Raw genomic sequence first — 18,044 nt, forward strand, 5'->3', positions numbered from 1 at the left:
TCTCAGGTCACACGGATGCTTAAGCAGTTTGTAGCTTATCCCGTGGTCCCCAGGACTGAAGAGTCAAGACAGAAGGGAGAAGAACAGTGTGGATAGTGGTGGTGGTGGGGAGCAGTGCTTTGAATAGAGACCTCCCCCCCCCCAAAGCCATGGAAACTCAGGGAGAAAAACTAACACAGAGGGAGAGATTGTTCTTACCCAAAGTTAATCAGCTGAGCACAGTATCCTGAAGACTGATGCTCTCAGCTGTGACATCCCAAACAAACAAGAACCAAGCTGGTGCTGATGAGTGAGACAGCTCAGCTGATAGGCACTTTCTTCAATGTCTGATAACTTGAGGACCAACGAACACAAGTTGTCCTCTGCCCTCTACCTAGGGAGGGTGTTGTGTACCCACCCCCACACCCTGAGCTATATTCTTGCACACAAACTCACACACAAATATAACGTGTAAATAAATGTAAAAACAACAACACGAAAGGATCATAATGAGTGAGTTAACCCAGAAGCAGAAAGACTCAAATGGTATATACTCACTTATATCTGCGTATTAGCCCAAGGGGCATGTCCCACGAAAGCCTTCACTTACCAGGAAACTGAGACAGAGGGGAGGACATTCTAGTGGGACTCTAGATGAGAGAAGCATGGGAGAATGGCAAAGTAGAAGGATCCAGAGGGTCCTAGAAGCCTACAAGTAGAACATTAGGATAGGCAGATTTGGGCACAGGGGTCCTGCTCAAACTAAGGCACCAGCCAAGGACAATACAGGCGGTAAACCTTAAACCCCTACCCAGATCTAGCCAATGGACAGAACACTCTCCACAGTAGAGTGGAGAGTGGGATATTACTTTCTCACATACTCTGGTGCCTCACCTTTGATCATGTCCCCTGGAGGGGGAGACCTGGTGGCACTCAGAGGAAGGACAGCAGGTTTTACCAAGAAGAGACTTGATACCCTATGAACATATACAGGGGGAGGTAATCCCCCTCAGGAACAGTCATAGGGGAGGGGAATAAGGGGAAAATGGGAGGGAGGGAAGAATGGGAGGATACAAGGGATGGGATAACCATTGAGATGTAACAAGAATAAATTAATAAAGGAGAAAAAAAAAACAACAACACACATGGAAGCATTCTAAACTATATCCCCAAATGGATGCATTTCTTATATATAAATCCATGGACATGCATGGTCCTGAGGCTGACTTCCTTCCTTCTTCCTTCCTTCTTCCTTCCTTCCTTTCTTCCTTCTTCCTTTCTTCTTTCTTTTTTCCTTCCTTCCTTCCTTTCTTCCTTTCATCTTCATTCATTCATTTTCCATGTGCATCTACCTTTTTTTTAAAAAGAGAAATGATTTTTTTCATTAATGTGCTTATTTAATCTCTTTACAGATCTATCCTAGCCCCCTTCCTCTTTTTCTCCCAGTCCCATCCTCATGCCCCCTCCGCTCCTCTTTCTTTTCTTTCTTTCTTTCTTGTTTCTTTTTTTCATTCTTTCTATCTTTCTTTATTATGTACACAATGTTGTGTCTGCACGTACACCTGTACACCAGAGTAGGGCACCAGCTCTTATTACAGATGGTTGTGAGCCACCACATGGTTGCTGGGAATTGAACTCAGGACTTTTGGAAGAGCAGCCTGTGCTCCTAACCTCTGAGCCATCTTTCTAGCTCCCCTTTTCCTTTTTACCAGAAAAGTGGGTGGGGGGAACCCAAGGGGCAATAACTCACCCAGGCACTTCAAAGGGCAGTTAGAGGAAGCAAATCCTCTCCCACTGTAGCCTGACAAGGCAGCACAGCTAGGGGAGTGGGATCCAAAGGCAAGCAAAAGAGTCAGGGACAGCCTCGATGCTCACTGTTAGGGAACCCATATGTTGACCACGCAGCACATCAGCTGCATATGTGTAAGGGGTCTAGGTCCAGCCCATGCATACTCTGTGGTTGGTGGCTCAGTCTCTGTGAGCCCCTGTGGGCCCAGATTAGTTGACTCTGTAGGTCTTTTTTTGTGGTGTCCTTGACCCATTCAGCTCACTCTGTTCTTCTTCCCACTCTTCCCCCAAAAGTCCCTGAGCACCGCCTATTGTTTGCCTGTGAGTCTCTGCATATGTTTCCATCCAATGCTGGATGAAGCCTCTCAGAAGACTGATTATTCTAGGCTCCTGACTGCAGGCATAGGAGAGTGTCTGTTGGCTCTGTTTCTTAACAATTAAACTTTATTACACAACCCAACTAGCTTACCCAAGAGGGAAAAAAATGTTAAAGGGAAAAAAAGAGTGCACCTTTCTGTGTCTGTTCCATGGGACGGGTCCCTTGGTGTCTCTGACCTGCGCGCTGGTCCAGCCTGTTCATTGATCCTCTTCGTGTTCCACATGAACTCAAGCCTGGTCTCCACCTGCTGCTCCTCTCTGTCCTCTCTGCCTGCCTGTCTGTCACATGCAAGGGGCGGTCTCCCTCTCCCATTGAGGGTCGATTAAAGCACAATAGTCCAGGTCGAATCCCCAGGTCGCTTCTTGAATTCCAGGCCCAGGACGGCTCCACCCAGTTTATCTCAAGGTTAATCTCAGGGAGTATCCATGGTGTTTCCAAGGGCAAAGCCTGCCAAGACTGCTTTCACCTGTGACAAAGCTTACAATCCTTTCCACAAGTGTCACTAATAGTTTCAGGGGCTGGCTCTCTCCCGTAGGGTGGATCTCACGTTGGGTCTGTCATTGGTTTGCCATTCCCTCAATCTCCGCTCCATCTTTATGCCTAACACATCATGTAAGTGAGACAAATTTTGGGTCAAAGGTTTTTATGGGTGGGATGCTATCCTTCTCCCTCCACTGCAAGTCCCACCTGGCTACAGGAGCTGGCTACTTTAGGATCCTTAACCCTCGGTGCTAGAAGTCTCAGCAAAGACCATAGATTCCTGGGACCCTCCCATGTCCCAGAGATGCCTCCCCCCATTTTTGTTCTCTCTCCCAGTCCTCCTTCCACTCTCTGAGCCCATGATTCCCATCCAGTTACCCTCCTGGCCCCTTCTTCCACGTAGTTTCCTCCCCCATCTACTTCAGATGTTTGTTTTATTTCCTTGTCTGAGTGAGATTCAGCATCTTCCCTAGGGCTTTTCATTTTTTTTTGTCTGTGGATAGTATCATGGTTATCCTGTACTTTATGGCTAATATCCACTTACAAGTGAGCACATTCCATGCACGTCTTTCTGGATTTGGGTTACCACACTCAGGATGATCTTTTCTAGTTCCATGTATTTGCCTGCAAATTGCATGATATCTTTGTTTTGAATAGCTGGGTGGTATTGCATTGGACAAATGTGCTACATTTTCTTTATCCATTTTTTTCAGTGGAGAACCATCTAGGTTGTTTCTAGTTTCTGGCTATTATGAATAAAGCTGTTATGAGCATTGTTGAGCAAGTGTACTTGTGGTATGGTGGAGCATCTTTTGGCTATATGCCCAGGAATTGGATAGCTGGGTCTTGAGGTAGATCTATACCCACTTTTCTGAGAAAGTGCCATACTGATTTCCACAGTGGCTGTACAAGTTTGCACTTGTACTCACAATGGAGGAGTGTACCCTTTGCTCTACATCTTCACCAACATGTGCTGTCCCTTGAGTTTCCGATCTTGGCTATTCTGACAGGTATAAGACGGATTCTTGGAGTTGTTTTGATTTGCATTTCCCTGACAATTAAGGATATTGAACATTTTTAAAAAAGCGCTTCTCAGTCATTAGGGATTCCTCTGTTGAAAATCCTGTTTGGCTTTGTATCCCATTTTCAAATTCGGTTATTTGGTTTGTTGGTGTTTAATTTCTTGAAAATTTTTTTTATATCTTGGATATTAGCCATCTGTCAGATGTAGGGTTGGTGAAGATCTTTTCTCATTCTGTAAGCTGTCATTTTTCCCTATTGACCATGCCCTTTGCCTTGCAGAACCTTTTCAGTTTCATGAGGTCCCACTTATTAATTGTTGATCTTAGTGCTTAAGCTGTTGGTGTTCTGTTCAGACAGTTGTCTCTTGTACTAATGAGTTCAATACTATTCCCCACTTCCCATTCTAATAGATTTAGTGCATCTGTTTTTATGTTGAGGTCTCTGATCCACTTGGACTTGAGTTTGTTCAGAGTCATAGTCACAGATATGGGTCTATTTGCAGTCTTCTACATGCCGACATCCAGTGTTAGAACAGCACCATTTGTTGAAGATTCTTTCTTTTTTTCCATTGTATGTTTTTGGCTTCTTTGTCTAAAGTCAGGTGTCAATTGGTGTGTGGGCTTTATTTCTGGGTCTTTGATTTGATTCAGTTGATATATGTGTCTGTTTTCATGCTAATACTATGCAGTTTTTTTATTACTATTCCTTTGTCAAACCACTTGAAATTGGGATGGTGATACCTCCAGAAGATCTTTTATTGTGAAGGATTGTTTCAGCTATCCTGGGTTATTTATTTTTCCATATGAAGTTGAGAATTTCTCTTTTGAGGTCTACCAAGAATTGTGTTGGTATGTTGATGGGAATTGTATTGAATATACAGATGTCTCTTGTTAAGATGGCCATTTTTACTATGTTAATCCTATCAGTCCATGAGCATAGGAGATTTTTGCATTTTCTGATATCTTCTTCAATTTCTTCTCTCAAGTCTTGAAGGTTTCATCATATGGGTTTTTCACTTGCTTGGTTAGAGTTACACCAAGATATTTTGTATTTTTCCTGGCTATTGTGAAGGATGTTGTTTCCCCAGCTGCTTTTTTTTTTAAAAAAAGATTTATTTATTTTTACAGTAGATCAGATCACATTATAGATGGTTGTGAGCCACGATGTGGTTGCTGGGTATTGAACTCAGGACTTCTGGAAGGGCAGTCAATGCTCTTAACCATGGAGCCATCTCTCCAGCCCCTTCCCCTGCTTCTTTCTCAGTCCTTTTATTATTTGCATAAAGGAGGGGTACTGATTTTTTTGAGTTACATTTGCATCCAGCCACTTTGCTGAAGGTGTTTATCATCTGTAGGAGTTGTCTGGTAGAATTATGGGGTCACTTATGTGTACTGTCATATCATCTGTGAATAGTGATACTTTGACTCCTTTTTTTCCAGTTTGTATCCCCTGATCTCCTTTAGTTGTCTACTGCTCTAGCTAGAAATTTAAGTACTATGTCGAATAGCTATGGAGAGTGTGGGCAGACTTGTCCTTGGTTATAGTGGGATTGTTTTAAGTTTCTCTCCACTTAATTTGATGCTAGTTTTTGTCTTTCTTGTGTTTAGGTACCTCTATCCCTGATCCCTTTAAGATTTTTATCATGAAGTGTTGTTGGATTTTGTCAAAGGATTTTTCAGAATCTAGTGAGATGATTATGTGCTTTTTTTCTTTTAGTTTGTTTATATAGTGGATGACATTGATGGATTTTCATATGTTGTAACCCACCTGCATCCCTGAGATGAACCTTAGTTGATCGTGGTGTATGATATCTTTGATGTATTCTTGGATTTTGTTTGCAAGTATTTTAGTGAGTATTTTTGCATCAAGGTTCATGAGAGACATTGGTCTGGGATTTTCTTTCTTATTTGAATCTTTGTATGGTTTAGTTATCAGGGTGACTACAACTTCTTAGGATGAATCTGGAAATGTTCCTTCTGTTTTTATCTTGTGGAATATTTTGTGCATTATTGTTTTTAAAATCTGAAAGAATTTTGCTCTAAACACATCTGTACCTGGGCTTTTATTTTGGTTGGGAGATATTTTAATAACCACTTCTATTTCCTTAGGTGTCATAGGACTATTTAAATGTTTTGCCTGATCTTGATTTAACTTTGGTAAGTGGTATCTATCTAGAAATTTGTCCATTTTGTTCAGATTTTCCAATTTTGTGAATTACAGGGTTTTGACATAAGACCTAATGATTCTCTGGATTTCCTCAGTGTTTGTTTTATGTCCCCCTTTTCATTTCTTATTTTGTTAATTTGGATACTGTCTCTTTGCCTCTTAATTAGTTGGGCTAAGGGTTTATCTATCTTGTTGATTTTCTCAAAGAACCATCTTTTGTTAGCGTTGATTCTTTGTATTCTTTTCTTTGTTTCTAATTTATTGATTTCAGCCTTGAGTTTGATTATTAACTGCCACCTACCCCTCTTGGTTGTGTTTTTTGTTGTTGTTGTTCTTGTTTTCAGGTGTGCTGTTAAGTCATTAGTTTTGGATCTCTCCACTGTCTTTATGAAGGCACTTAGTGCTATGAGCATTCCTGTTATAGCTGCTTTAATGCGTCCCATAGATTTGGGTATGCTGTGTCCTCATTTCCATTGAATTCTAGAAAATTCTAGCATTTTCTTTGACTGATGTATCAGTTTCTTATATCAAATCTTCTAATCCTAATATTCTCTCCCATCTTTTCTATTCTGTTGGTGATGCTTGTGTCTGTAGTTCTTGTTCTCTTTCCTAGGTTTCCATTTCTAGGATTGCCTCAGTTTGTTTCCTTTATTGCTTCTATTTTCATTTTCATGTTTTGGACAGATTTATTAATTTTCTTCTCCTGCTTACTTGTATTTTTCCTGTATTTCTTTAAAAATATTTTTAAATTAATTTTTTATTTTTCCTGTATTTCTTTAAAGGATTTATTCATTTCTTTCATCTGTTTGATTATATTTTCCTGAATTTCTTTGAGGGATTTATTCATTTCCTCTTTAAAACCTCCATCATCTTTATAAGATTAGATTTAAGGAGGTTTTCTTGCTCTTTTGCTGTGTTAGGATATCTATGGCTAGTTTTAGTAGGATAACTGGGTTCTGGTGATTACATAGCGCACTGGATTTTGTTGACTGTGTTCTTACACTGGTCTTTAGCCATATGGCTTTCTCTGGTGTTGGCAGGCCAGGTGGAACCTGATGGAAGTTGGCCTCTGGGATTGCAGGTAGATCTGGAAGTCTGTGATGGATGCAGGCCTCTGGTAGTCCCAAAAGAAAGTGGCTGCTGTCTTGGTAGTACCTAGTGACTGCCACCCCTGGAAATGAAGGTTGAGCTGGGTCTTAGTAAAATGACATGCTGATAATTGTATGTACTGCGAGACATCACGTTTTGTTCCTTTTCATCTCCTTAATGGCCAGTAGAATGCCTGAATTCTTAAGAGCAGCGTTTTAAAAAAAAGTAGACAGATCTCAGTTCTCACAGTAACTTAATCATAATTAGCTTAAGGTAAATGAAGCTAAAAGGTGAGGTGAGGTGTTGACAAAAACTACAAGAGGAACAGAATAACAAAAAATAAGAGTTAGAGAGTGAAGTTCCAGATCTTGTAGGGAAGGAATCAGTGGAGGAATCACCTAATATCAATCTACATGGAGTGTGAGCAGGGAAATGAGGGCCCTGAGCTAGAGCTATAGTGATACCTATACACCAGTGAGAGCTCCATGTACATGAAACACCAAGTGCAGGGACACTGAGCTCATGGAAGTAATTCGCAGACATCCATAAAGTAGGGCAGGGAGATGCTCACCCACACAGTTTGCCTGAGGAATGAACACATCTCAGGACACGGGGCTCCAGCTTAACCAAATAATAAAGTGCTAAGACGGATCTCTGTCTTTCCTTCTAGCTTCCCTTATGACAAGTGGATGCCCTCCCACCTCTGCTCAGCCCACCATTGAATTAGTGCCTCCCAATGTTGCTAAAGGAGGAAGTGTTCTTCTACGCGTTCACAACCTCCCAGAGAAGATTCAAGAAATTTTCTGGTACAAGGGGGTAGGCGTGTTCAAGAACGAAGAGGTTTCTCGGTATGTAATAGCCAAGGATGCAAGTGTGGATGGACCTGCACACAGCGGTAGAGAGACCGTGTACAGCGATGGGTCCTTGCTGATCCACAATGTTACCGGGAAGGACACTGGATTCTATACCCTACGAACTCTGATCACAGATCTGAAAGAGGAAGTGGTGCATGTGCAACTCCTGGTGGGTGGTAAGTGATTGTCTGTGATCAGTCAGTGCTGCGTGGGTGACCATCTCTTCCTCTGTACTGTGTCTCTATGTTGGAGTTTGAGCGCTTAGTGCTGGACACACATGGTGGAGAAAAATGACATAGATTAGACTCCGTTTCTGATTCCCCTTTCATAGATGACAGATAGAGATAGAGATAAATAGATAGATAGATAGACAGACAGACAGACAGACAGATAGATAGAATAATAGGAAAGGGGCCTTATTCAAGGAACATTGGACTCAGTCTAGTTTCTTGAGGTTCTCACCATGAACACGGCATTGAGAGATCCTGTTGGCATCAGGCAGATTTTGTATCCTCACAGAGATTGAGCACCAGGAATCCTTGGCTCCAGCCCTCTGTTCTAGCTTGGACTACAAATGATCCTGAAAAGTATTTTGCCAGGGCTGGAGTCTTACTGTAGCAGCTGACAGGGATCAATGGTTTTTGACCATCCATCTTTCATAGGAAACCAGTGTACTGATTTGAGAGCCTCAGCTGAGCAAGGTCACCTAGGCACCTCCTGAGACTTGGCATTAACAGCAGAGCTGACCAGGTCACCAGGCCATGAGCCAACTGTCCACATCGGCTTATGAGACCTTACAGGAAGTTCAGGGTACTGAAGGGGAGAAACAGAGGACATAAGTCCTCCTGGCAAGTGCTTGTCCTCTGAGGTCCAGCCCAGGAAATTCCCTCCTGTAGCCAAATTGTAACAGGGAGGCAGTATTATCTCACAGTCAAACACTGAGAAGCTGGCTTCCTGGAGAAGATGAAAGAAATGGTTTCCACTTCTGTCCCAACAGACATGGAGCTCCATCCCACAAGGACAGTTTGATCTAGGCTGTTTCCTGTATCCCAGAAAAGTGCTAGGGGACCCTGTCCCACATTCTCCCCTCTAGCATCTTGAGTTGGGGAGAGTGACGACAGTGGAATTGCCAATCTAAGGACAGATGCATCCCTAAAAAGTCAGGGTGGATGTGAGCAGATCTAAACAATGTCTCAGCCAACATAGGAGACTGGAACTCAGGTTCCTCACTGAAATCCTCCACCTCAGAGTGAGCTCACTCCTCACCAGGCCTCAGGTGACCTTCTGCTGCACACGAAGAACATGGATCTCCTGATACAACTAACTGATCCTGAATGTTTGTCCTGGATCAGACCCTGAATGGTAACACTAGTGATTATTGATGAGTGTCCTATCCCTGGTGTCACCCAGCTGGTCCCTTTTCAGCCCTCACAGACATCTGCACCACCTTCTGGCTATGTATAAATTCCACTTTCCCAGATTTGAGGACATGGAGATTACTTGGTTCTTAATGGCGTTTCTGTGTCACCAAGGATGCATAGGGAGCACAGGGTCCCCTTCTTGGTGGTGAGGGAGACAAGGCCAGCACAAACAAGAGGACTGTCCTAGGGTGAGATGTTTGATTCTGGCTCACAGGGTTGCTTATCAGCCTATTGCTCACTATGTAGTCTGGAGACTGAAACATAAAGAGAGGGAGAGAGGGAGAGAAACATCTGGCAACACTGAGCGGGAGGGGGGGGGGGGAGACAGCAGTGCCTCAGACAAGCACCCCACCCTCAGCCATGTGACTCTGGGAGAGATTTTTGCCTTAGTGCAGACTCAGCTCAGATGGAGGCAGGACCACAGAGGTGCTGAATCAGAAGCTCCTCTATATTGTGTGGCAATGGCACATGTACCAGAGACTGTGGAGCACTTACTGTTCCTCCCTCCAAGGGGCACCATGGGCAAGGGCTGGTACTCTAAGTGAAGAGAGAATTCCCTGACAGCGTGTGGTAGGGTAGACCTCAGGCCCTGGATGGAGTCTCCAAGGAGGACTAGAGTCTGAAGGAATTCAAGGTGTCTGCTTGCCCATGAGTGGAGTTGACACAGAGGTGGACAGAGGTTCAGCAGCAGGAAGTTCTCAGTGAACAGGAAATAGTAAGGGGTGTGCACAAAAACCAGATTGTTCTCTATTCAAAGTCAATCACATTGGCCACTACATCCTGCAGAGTGCTGTTCCTGACTATGATGGAGTGACTCAGAAAAAAAAAATTGGCCAGAATAGGCTGGTGAGGTGTCTCAAAGAGTGAAGGCAAATCTGCCAGGCCAGAGGACCTGAGGTAAATCCTCAGCTCCCACATGATAGAAGGAGAGAACTCTCTGATCCCTCACGGTTGTCCCTTGCCACACACAGAGATACTGGTGCGTCCACCCAGCCATATATACGTCTATGCAGGAATGCATGTGGTTCACTCCTGCATGTATTCACACACATACGTAATAGATATAAAAGTAAAAGAATTAAATCAAAGTGGGGTATTCACCCATCCCAAAGCTGAGCCCTTTCATAAGTAAAACCCTTGACAAGCTGGAGTTTAGGACCATCAGTCTCTCATGAATTTCCATTCATTCTCTCATTCATTCCTAAGAGGTATCTGAGTTTTTTTTCTAGGCACCATTTTTTCCCCCCACAAGAATATTTAAGACAGAGACTGATCCTCACAAGACTCTATTCCAAGTAGACCGGAAGCGAAGCCAGTGGAGGAAGCTAGAAGCTGAAGTCATGTGGGTACTGTAGCCATTAAAGGAAAACAACAACAACAACCACCACCACCACCACCACCACAACAACAACAACAAGATTTAGAGACCCCAGACACAAAGTCCAAGGGGAAGGAAGTCAGTGAGGCATCACCCCTCCACCAATTTACACTGAGTGTGAACAGGGATTAAAGTGCAGTGAGCCAGGGCCATGTTGACACCTGAGGAGATAGTGCCATACAAGGTAAATGACAAGTGCAGGTATTGTGCTGACCTCCACTGCAAAGGACAAGATGCTTGCCCACATACTTCTGCAGAGCAATGGATACCTCTGCTCAAGACACAGGGTACCATCTTAGGCAAATAAAAAGGTCGTAATATTGATGGATGTCTCTCTTCCCTTCTAGCCTCCTTTTTGCCCTGTGGACACCTTCCCACCTCTACTGAGCTCAGTATTGAGTCAGTGCCACCCCATGTTGCTGAAGGGGGAAGTGTTCTTCTACTCGTTCGCAATCTCCCAAGCAATCTTCAAATGCTCTTCTGGTACAAAGGGCTGGTTGTGTTCAAGAAAGGAGAGGTTTCTCGGTATGTTATAGCCACAAATTCAAGTGTGGAGGGACCTGCACACAGCGGTAGAGAGACAGTGTACAGCAATGGGTCTCTGCTGATCCACAATGTCACCTGGGAAGACAGTGGGTTCTACACCCTGCGCACTCTGAGCACAGATCCGAAAGCTCGAGTGAGGCATGTGCTACTCCAGGTGGATGGTAAGTGATTGTCTGTGATCAGCCAGTGCTGGGTGGGGCTCAGAAACACAGTACTGTGTCTTCTGGTATTTGAATACCATCTCCATGTTGAGGTGTGAGTACTTAGAGCAAGACGCAGATGGTGGAGACAAATGGGCATAGACCAGACTCCATTGTTTGGCTCCCTCTTGCATTAAATATGATCTTCGTGGAAAGTAACACAGCCTAGAATGTCAGACACTATCCAGTCTTGTGGGAATCTCAATGCATGTTTTGCTAAGAAAGACCCTGTGGGCATCAGGAAGGGGCTGGTTGGGGGGAAACTATGGCATCCTAAGAGAGGTGGCCACCAGGAAACCCTGGCTGTACTCATCCACGCTAGGTTCAATTTCTAGTGATTCTAGGGAGGATTTTGCTGGGGCTGGACTATTAGTTAATACCTCTTGGCATTGACAGGGGACAATGGTGTTGGATGTCCATGTCAGACTGATGTGTTTATATTCTTCAAATGTGAGGGTCATAAATCAAAACTATGAACTGTTTCAGAAAGTGTGGAGGAGTGCTGCTTACTGGCTTGCTCCTCATTACATGTTTAACCTTGATTATTGATTCTTGTAGTCCCAGCATCCATTAGGATAGGAGTGAAACTCCTTGCAGTGGACTGGACCCTCCCATATCAATCAGTAGTGGCATTTTTAATTGATGCACCATCTTTGAAATCTACTTTTTTTCTTTTAAGTTTTGGCATTTCTAGACAGTTCTCCTTGTAGCCTTGGCTTTCCTGCCCTCATTTTGTAGACCAGGTTGGCCTCAAATTCACAGAGATCTGCCTGGCTCTGCCTCCCTGAGTGCTGGGATTACAGGTGTGTGTCACTTTGCCGAGCTTTAGACCTACTCTTGCTAGTGTGAAGCTCTCATAAAGCCAGCCAGCATAGTCCCTGAGCTTTTTCAAATAATTGAACCTGCCACAAACCAGACTGCTCCCTGCCTTCACCCATCCCAACCTGTGAGCTCCAGAGCAGAGCAACAAAAACATCTATAAGGTGGAATCAGGGGTTGACTGGAGCCACAAAGGAAACTCAAAAAAAAAAAAAAAGTCAGAGAATGAAGATGGGTCTGTAGAGAAAAATTCTGGGGAGGCATAATCCCAACCTAAAGTGTCCATGAATGTGTGCAGTGTCTGGCAGCCATGGAGACACCTGAGGAGAGACCTCCATGCAGAGGAGATGACACATTCCAGGTCACTGAGGGAATGGAGGACGTCCTGTTGCTGACCTCCACCATGTGAGATAGACTCATCCACACTTGTATCTCTAGGCTGAGTGATGAGTCAATCCATCTGGTCAGGATGGAGATGGCCATCTTTCCACCAAATACAATGAACCCATGTTATGTGTTTTTCTCCTTTCCATACCAGCCTCCCTTTCTACCTGCTGTAACCATCTCACCTCTGCCCGACTCATGATCGATCAAGTGCCGCAGAATGTTGCTAAAGGGGAAAGCGTTTTTCTCCAAGTTCATAATCTGCCACAAGATCTGCGAGCCTTTTCCTGGTACAAATCTGCATATAGAAGCCACCTTTTAAAAATTGTACAATACAGCAGAGCCACGAATTCCATCATCAGGGGCCCTGCACTTAGCAGAAGAATGACAGTGTACACCAACGGATCCCTGCTGCTCCAAAATGTCACTGAGAAAGATGCAGGATTCTACACACTAGAAACGGAAAACAGTGGGTTCAAAATTGCAACAACGCACACGCAACTTCATATAAGTAAGTGGCTTCTAGTATATGGGTATGTTGTATCCTGCTTTATACACCAAACTGTGAGGGATGGGCACTGCCTGCTCTTCCTCCCTCCCTCCTTTCCTCCCTCTCTCCCTCCCTCCATCCTTCTCTCTCTCTCTCTCTCTCTCTCTCTCTCTCAGCACATGTCTCCACACTGAGGACTGGGCACTTAGTACAGGACACACATGGGGTCGACCAACAGCATTAGATCAGGACCCCTCACCTGTCCTGGGGTAAACTCAGGCCAAGGTTTTCAGACTCAGCCCACACACTTGGGTCCCTCACTGTGCCCATGGACCTGAAAACGTCTATGGAAGTCAGGCAGGATCTGGCCGAGAAAGCCTCTGGGTCCCCATAAAGAGCAAATCTCTATCCTTGGCTGGACTCCAGATGACATTAGAAGCCTTATCTCCCTGCTTGGTCTTGCCTTTCTATTAGAGAGGACATGGGACAAACCTTTATTGGCCTGTGGAACCTGCCAGCACACTGCCATGAGAGCCATGGTTGAGGTGGGTCCTCTGGTCATCTTCTCCAGTGACTCAGCAGGGAAATTAGCTGGACAGGTGCCCAAGCCATAAACTAACTGTCTTGATGGACTCATGAGACCCCACAGAAAAGTCAGGTTCACCAAGGGGAGGGATAAAAGGTAAAAGTCCTCCTTGCAAGTGATTGTTCTAGGGGTCCAGCTCTGGAATTCTCTCCTGCAGGCAGCTGGTAACAGAGGTGCTGATGCGGACAGCTCCCCGACCTGAGGTGCAGTTCCCCCAGTATTCACTAGGTGGCTATAGAAGGAAACACACTCACCACCTAGAAAATTATTTCCAGGAGCCAGGAGATTAACTGTAGCCTGGCTCCCACTTCTATCCCTACAGACCTGAGGCCTCGGGCCCAACCTTCTCAGACCTACTGGCTGCTCCTGGATTTCTAAGCAGCACTCTGCCAGAGGATCCTGTGTAGTCACACCTCTCTCCTGGCACCTCCCATGGGGAAATCTAGACAGAGGATGTCTGCATCCCAGGAAGGGCATGGGCAGACCCATTGCATGGCTCAGCAAGCACAGGAAGATGGAGAGTCCCCTCTGAAAGTCTTTCCTAGTCAGATAGAGTCAGTGTCCTCTCTTCAAGACTCAAGTCTCTGGCTTCCCACGCACATGCAAAATTCCTGGACTCATGAAGCTCCTGGGCTTCATTACAATGCACTCTGACTGGTTACTCCAGGGAGAACAGCTCTGTCCCTTTCCCATGGCAGCACTCGGCTTGTTCTCTTTCCAGTCATGTCACCTTCCTGCAGGTCCTTGGGAACACAGGGCAGACTAGGTGCTCAGGTAGCATCCTGTGTTTGAAAGGACACGTTAGGAGAACACAGAGAGGGCATCTCTCTGGTGAGCTGTTGTTGTCCTATGGCACAGCGATGGCCATCAGCCTTGTTGCTTAAGTGTGGTCTGGAGGACTGAAACCTCTCTCTCTCTCTCTCTCTCTCTCTCTCTCTCTCTCTCTCTCTCTCTCCCTCATCTATCTATCTATCTATCTATCTATCTATCTATCTATCCATCTATCATCTTTCTTTCTTTCTTTCTATCTACCAAATAGGAAACAAGGCAGAAATATGTGTGGAAGGAACAGAGATGTACCTAGGACACCATCCTTGACAACAGCCAGCATTACCCTGGGAAGGGCTCCTACCTGGGAGGAGGCTGAGCTGAGCTCCGAGGGAGAAAGACAGCAGAGCTTGGGGATAGAGCTAGATCAAATGCTGTTCTCCACAGAGGGAGGGCAGGGCAAGCAGCAGGGGACATGTGGCCCCACTGTGTACTTCCTTGCAAAGGGTACAGCTTCTGGTAGTGGCTTCAGCTGACCTCCCAACCCAGATAACACTGCCAGATGGTAGGGGAGGAGGGGGAGGGGTGCTCAGAGCCTGGGGGAAGGATAAGGAAAGCTCCCTTAAGTTGTTCTCTGACCTCCATCTAGGTTCAGTGACAAGCACCGACCCAACACACAATTTTGCCTATACCTTAGCAAACACATTTACTCCTACCCACCCACACCCACACACCCACTCCCCACAGGAAAAATAAGTTAATGTGAGCAGGAGGCTTAAGCAGTGTCAGTACTTCCAGATAAGAGAATTTCATTAACACCTGCACTTGCAAAGGCCAAGGACTTTCATTCACCACCCACTTTTGTTTTTTGTTTTTTTGAGTTTTTTTTTTGTTTTCAGTATAAAACTTTTTAATTTTTTTTTGCTTATGAAATTTCATGGGGAAGTTTCCATCTAAAACACAGGGAAATAGAGCCATCCTGGTTGAAGGTGGGATGGTGAACATGTCCGTCAGGCTTCTGTACCAGAGTCCCCAGGCTTCCTCCGAATTCACTTTTGTTTTTTTGAAGCAGGGATTCTCTTTGTAGCCCTGGCTGTCCATGATGGCCTTGAACTCACAAAGACCTGCCTACCTTTGCCTCTTGAGTGCTGGGATTAAAGGTGTGCACCACCCATGCCCTCTCACCACCCCCATGTGTCTGAGCCTGTCCAACCTCTGGACCATCCAGAAACATCAAACTAGTTTTTCCTAACAAGACCCTAGCTCTAGTGGACTGGAAGACAGAGAATAAATTCCTCATTGTAGGGAAGTCAGGGGTTGGTTGAAACAAGGAAAGCAGAAAGTGGAAGAGGTCAAAAGGTGAAGCCTGGGGGTCTGTAGAGGAATAAGAGGTCAGGGAAGGCGCCCCCTCCCACATTTCCCTAGTGTGAGCAGGCATGTGAGGACACTGAGGGTTAGACACTTCATTAGGAGAGATTTCAACATAGAGGAAGTGACATGATCAGCTGCATCAAAACGTTATTTGCTCACTTCCTCTGAGTGGCCAGACACTCCCAACAACCTCCTCTGACTGATGGATGTAGGCTTTCGGGACCCAGGGCCCATCTTTTCACCAATGATAAATGTCTCAATATTGATAAAACCTATGTGTTTTCCCTTCTATCCTCCCTTTTAGACTGCATTCACCCTTCCACCACTGGGCAGCTCATTATCGAACCTGTGCCTCTCAACATTGTTGACGGGAGCAACGCTCTCCTGCTTGTTCATAACATGCCAGAGAAACTTCATGCCTTTTACTGGTACAAATGGGTAGGCATTCTCTACAAAAGTTTAATTTCAGGGGATGTAATAACCACAAATAGAAGAATGCTGGGACCTGCATACAGTGGTAGAGAGACAGTGTACCCCAATGGGTCACTGCTACTGCACAATGTCACCCAGGAGGACACTGGATTCTATACCTTACGGACCTTAAACATGCAGTATGAAGACCAGGAGACACACGTGCAGCTCCACATATACAGTAAGTGACTCTCAGTGATATCTGGGTGCTGGTGGGGTTGATTTCCCTTTACACACACAGGACTGTCAAGTGTGGACTATGCCTGGCTCCCCTCTATTTTGTGTCTCTACATTGGTGTTTGAGCACTCATTGAAGGACACACACCGAGTGGAAATACTGAAATAGATAAGAATCCCTCACCTGACTCCATTTGCACAGGACGACATGTGTTGGGTATCTCAGCCCAAGGATGCCAGTTAGCCTCAGACCCTTGGGGCTCTCACCACAAACATGGCCCTGAGAAAGATTCTACAGAAGTCAGGCAGGGACTAGATGCAAGAACAATGGTTTCATTATTATGAGGTGACTATCAGGAAGTCACGGGTCCAGGTTTCTGTCCCAGACTCAACTCTAACTGTCCCTAGTGATCACCACTTCAGAGCTAGAAGACTTCCTGCTAGAGCTGACAGGGAACAGGGCTTTATTGACTGTCCAAGTCCCATAGAGTGTGGGAGCAGCTGTGCACTGCCCTGACAGCTGCAGTTAGGTAGGTCAGCTGGGTATCTCTTTTTCTTGAGTCGCAGTGGAGAGGTAACAGGTCATAAGCCAACTGATCTGATGGGCTTAGGAGACTTATAAGAAGGACATGTTCTCAAGGAGAGGGACAGAGGAGATGGTTCTCCAGGAGGCTCCTTGTCCTCATGGGTCCAGACCAGCGAATTCTTTTCTGCAGGTAAATGGTAATGGACGTTGTTCATATGAGCAGCTACCCCATCCCAAGGTTAGGCTGTTGCTCATATCTAAATGTAACTCGTGGGCACAGCAATGATTATATACCATGTGCCCAAGTATAGGTAAACTGAGGCACATCAGACTCTGTGTCAGAATCAGGGTCACACAGGCTGTGGGTGGCAGGTCCAAAGCAGAAGAAATTTGTCTGTTCTCACAGTCCTAATGTCTCCACCCTGGAGGCTCTTTGAGGTGTCTGTTGACTACACAGGGGATGGTTGAGCTCTCTGAAGGATGACTGTCATCTGCTGCCCTCCTCTGTTTCTTCACAGAGCCCGTGACACAGCCCACTATTCAGGTCACCAACACCACAGTCAGAGTCCAGAGCTCTGTGGTCCTCACTTGTGTCTCATCCGATATTGGAATCTCCATCCAGTGGTTCTTCAATAACCAGAATCTGCAGCTCACAGAGAGGATGACGCTGTCCCCGACAAAGTGCCAGCTCACCATAGATCCTGTGAGGATGGAGGATGCTGGAGAGTATCAGTGTGAGGTCTCCAACCCAGTCAGTTTGCAGACCAGTCTCCGAGTCAGCCTGACCATTATGAATGAGTGACCCCTCCTCTCATCCTACAGTAGACTGGGAGCATTTCTCTATCTATTGGATACAAAAATTGGAAAAAGGTTACATGGTAGAGATGGAGAAAACAGGATATTCCAAGACAAAACCAAAATTAATATCTATCCCCAAATCCATTCTCACAGTAGACACTAGAAGGAAAACTGCACCCAAGGAGGTTAACTACAACCAAGAAAACACAGGAAATAAGTAATTTCACAGCAGATAAACCAAAAAAAAGCACACACACACACACACACACACACACACACACACACACACACACGCACACACACATGCAAAAAACACCACCAATGTCAAAGTAACAGGAATTAACAATCAGT

At 45.2% G+C, this 18,044-nt stretch overlaps 1 protein-coding gene across 1 annotated transcript; it reads left to right on the forward strand.

The window, feature by feature from the left end:
• Nucleotides 1-7,582: 7,582 nt before the first annotated feature.
• LOC311591120 (cell adhesion molecule CEACAM3-like) lies at nt 7,583-17,697 on the forward strand (the record flags this gene model as incomplete). Its single annotated transcript, XM_084770488.1, has 5 exons — nt 7,583-7,934; nt 10,905-11,264; nt 12,661-13,017; nt 16,026-16,373; nt 17,414-17,697. The coding sequence occupies 5 exons, from the start codon at nt 7,583-7,585 to the stop codon at nt 17,695-17,697; spliced, it is 1,701 nt and encodes a 566-aa protein (XP_084626614.1).
• Nucleotides 17,698-18,044: the final 347 nt, after the last annotated feature.

The sequence above is a fragment of the Acomys minous genome (assembly GCF_964271855.1).
Source record: "Acomys minous genome assembly, chromosome: 20".
NCBI classification, from domain to species: Eukaryota; Metazoa; Chordata; class Mammalia; order Rodentia; family Muridae; genus Acomys; species Acomys minous.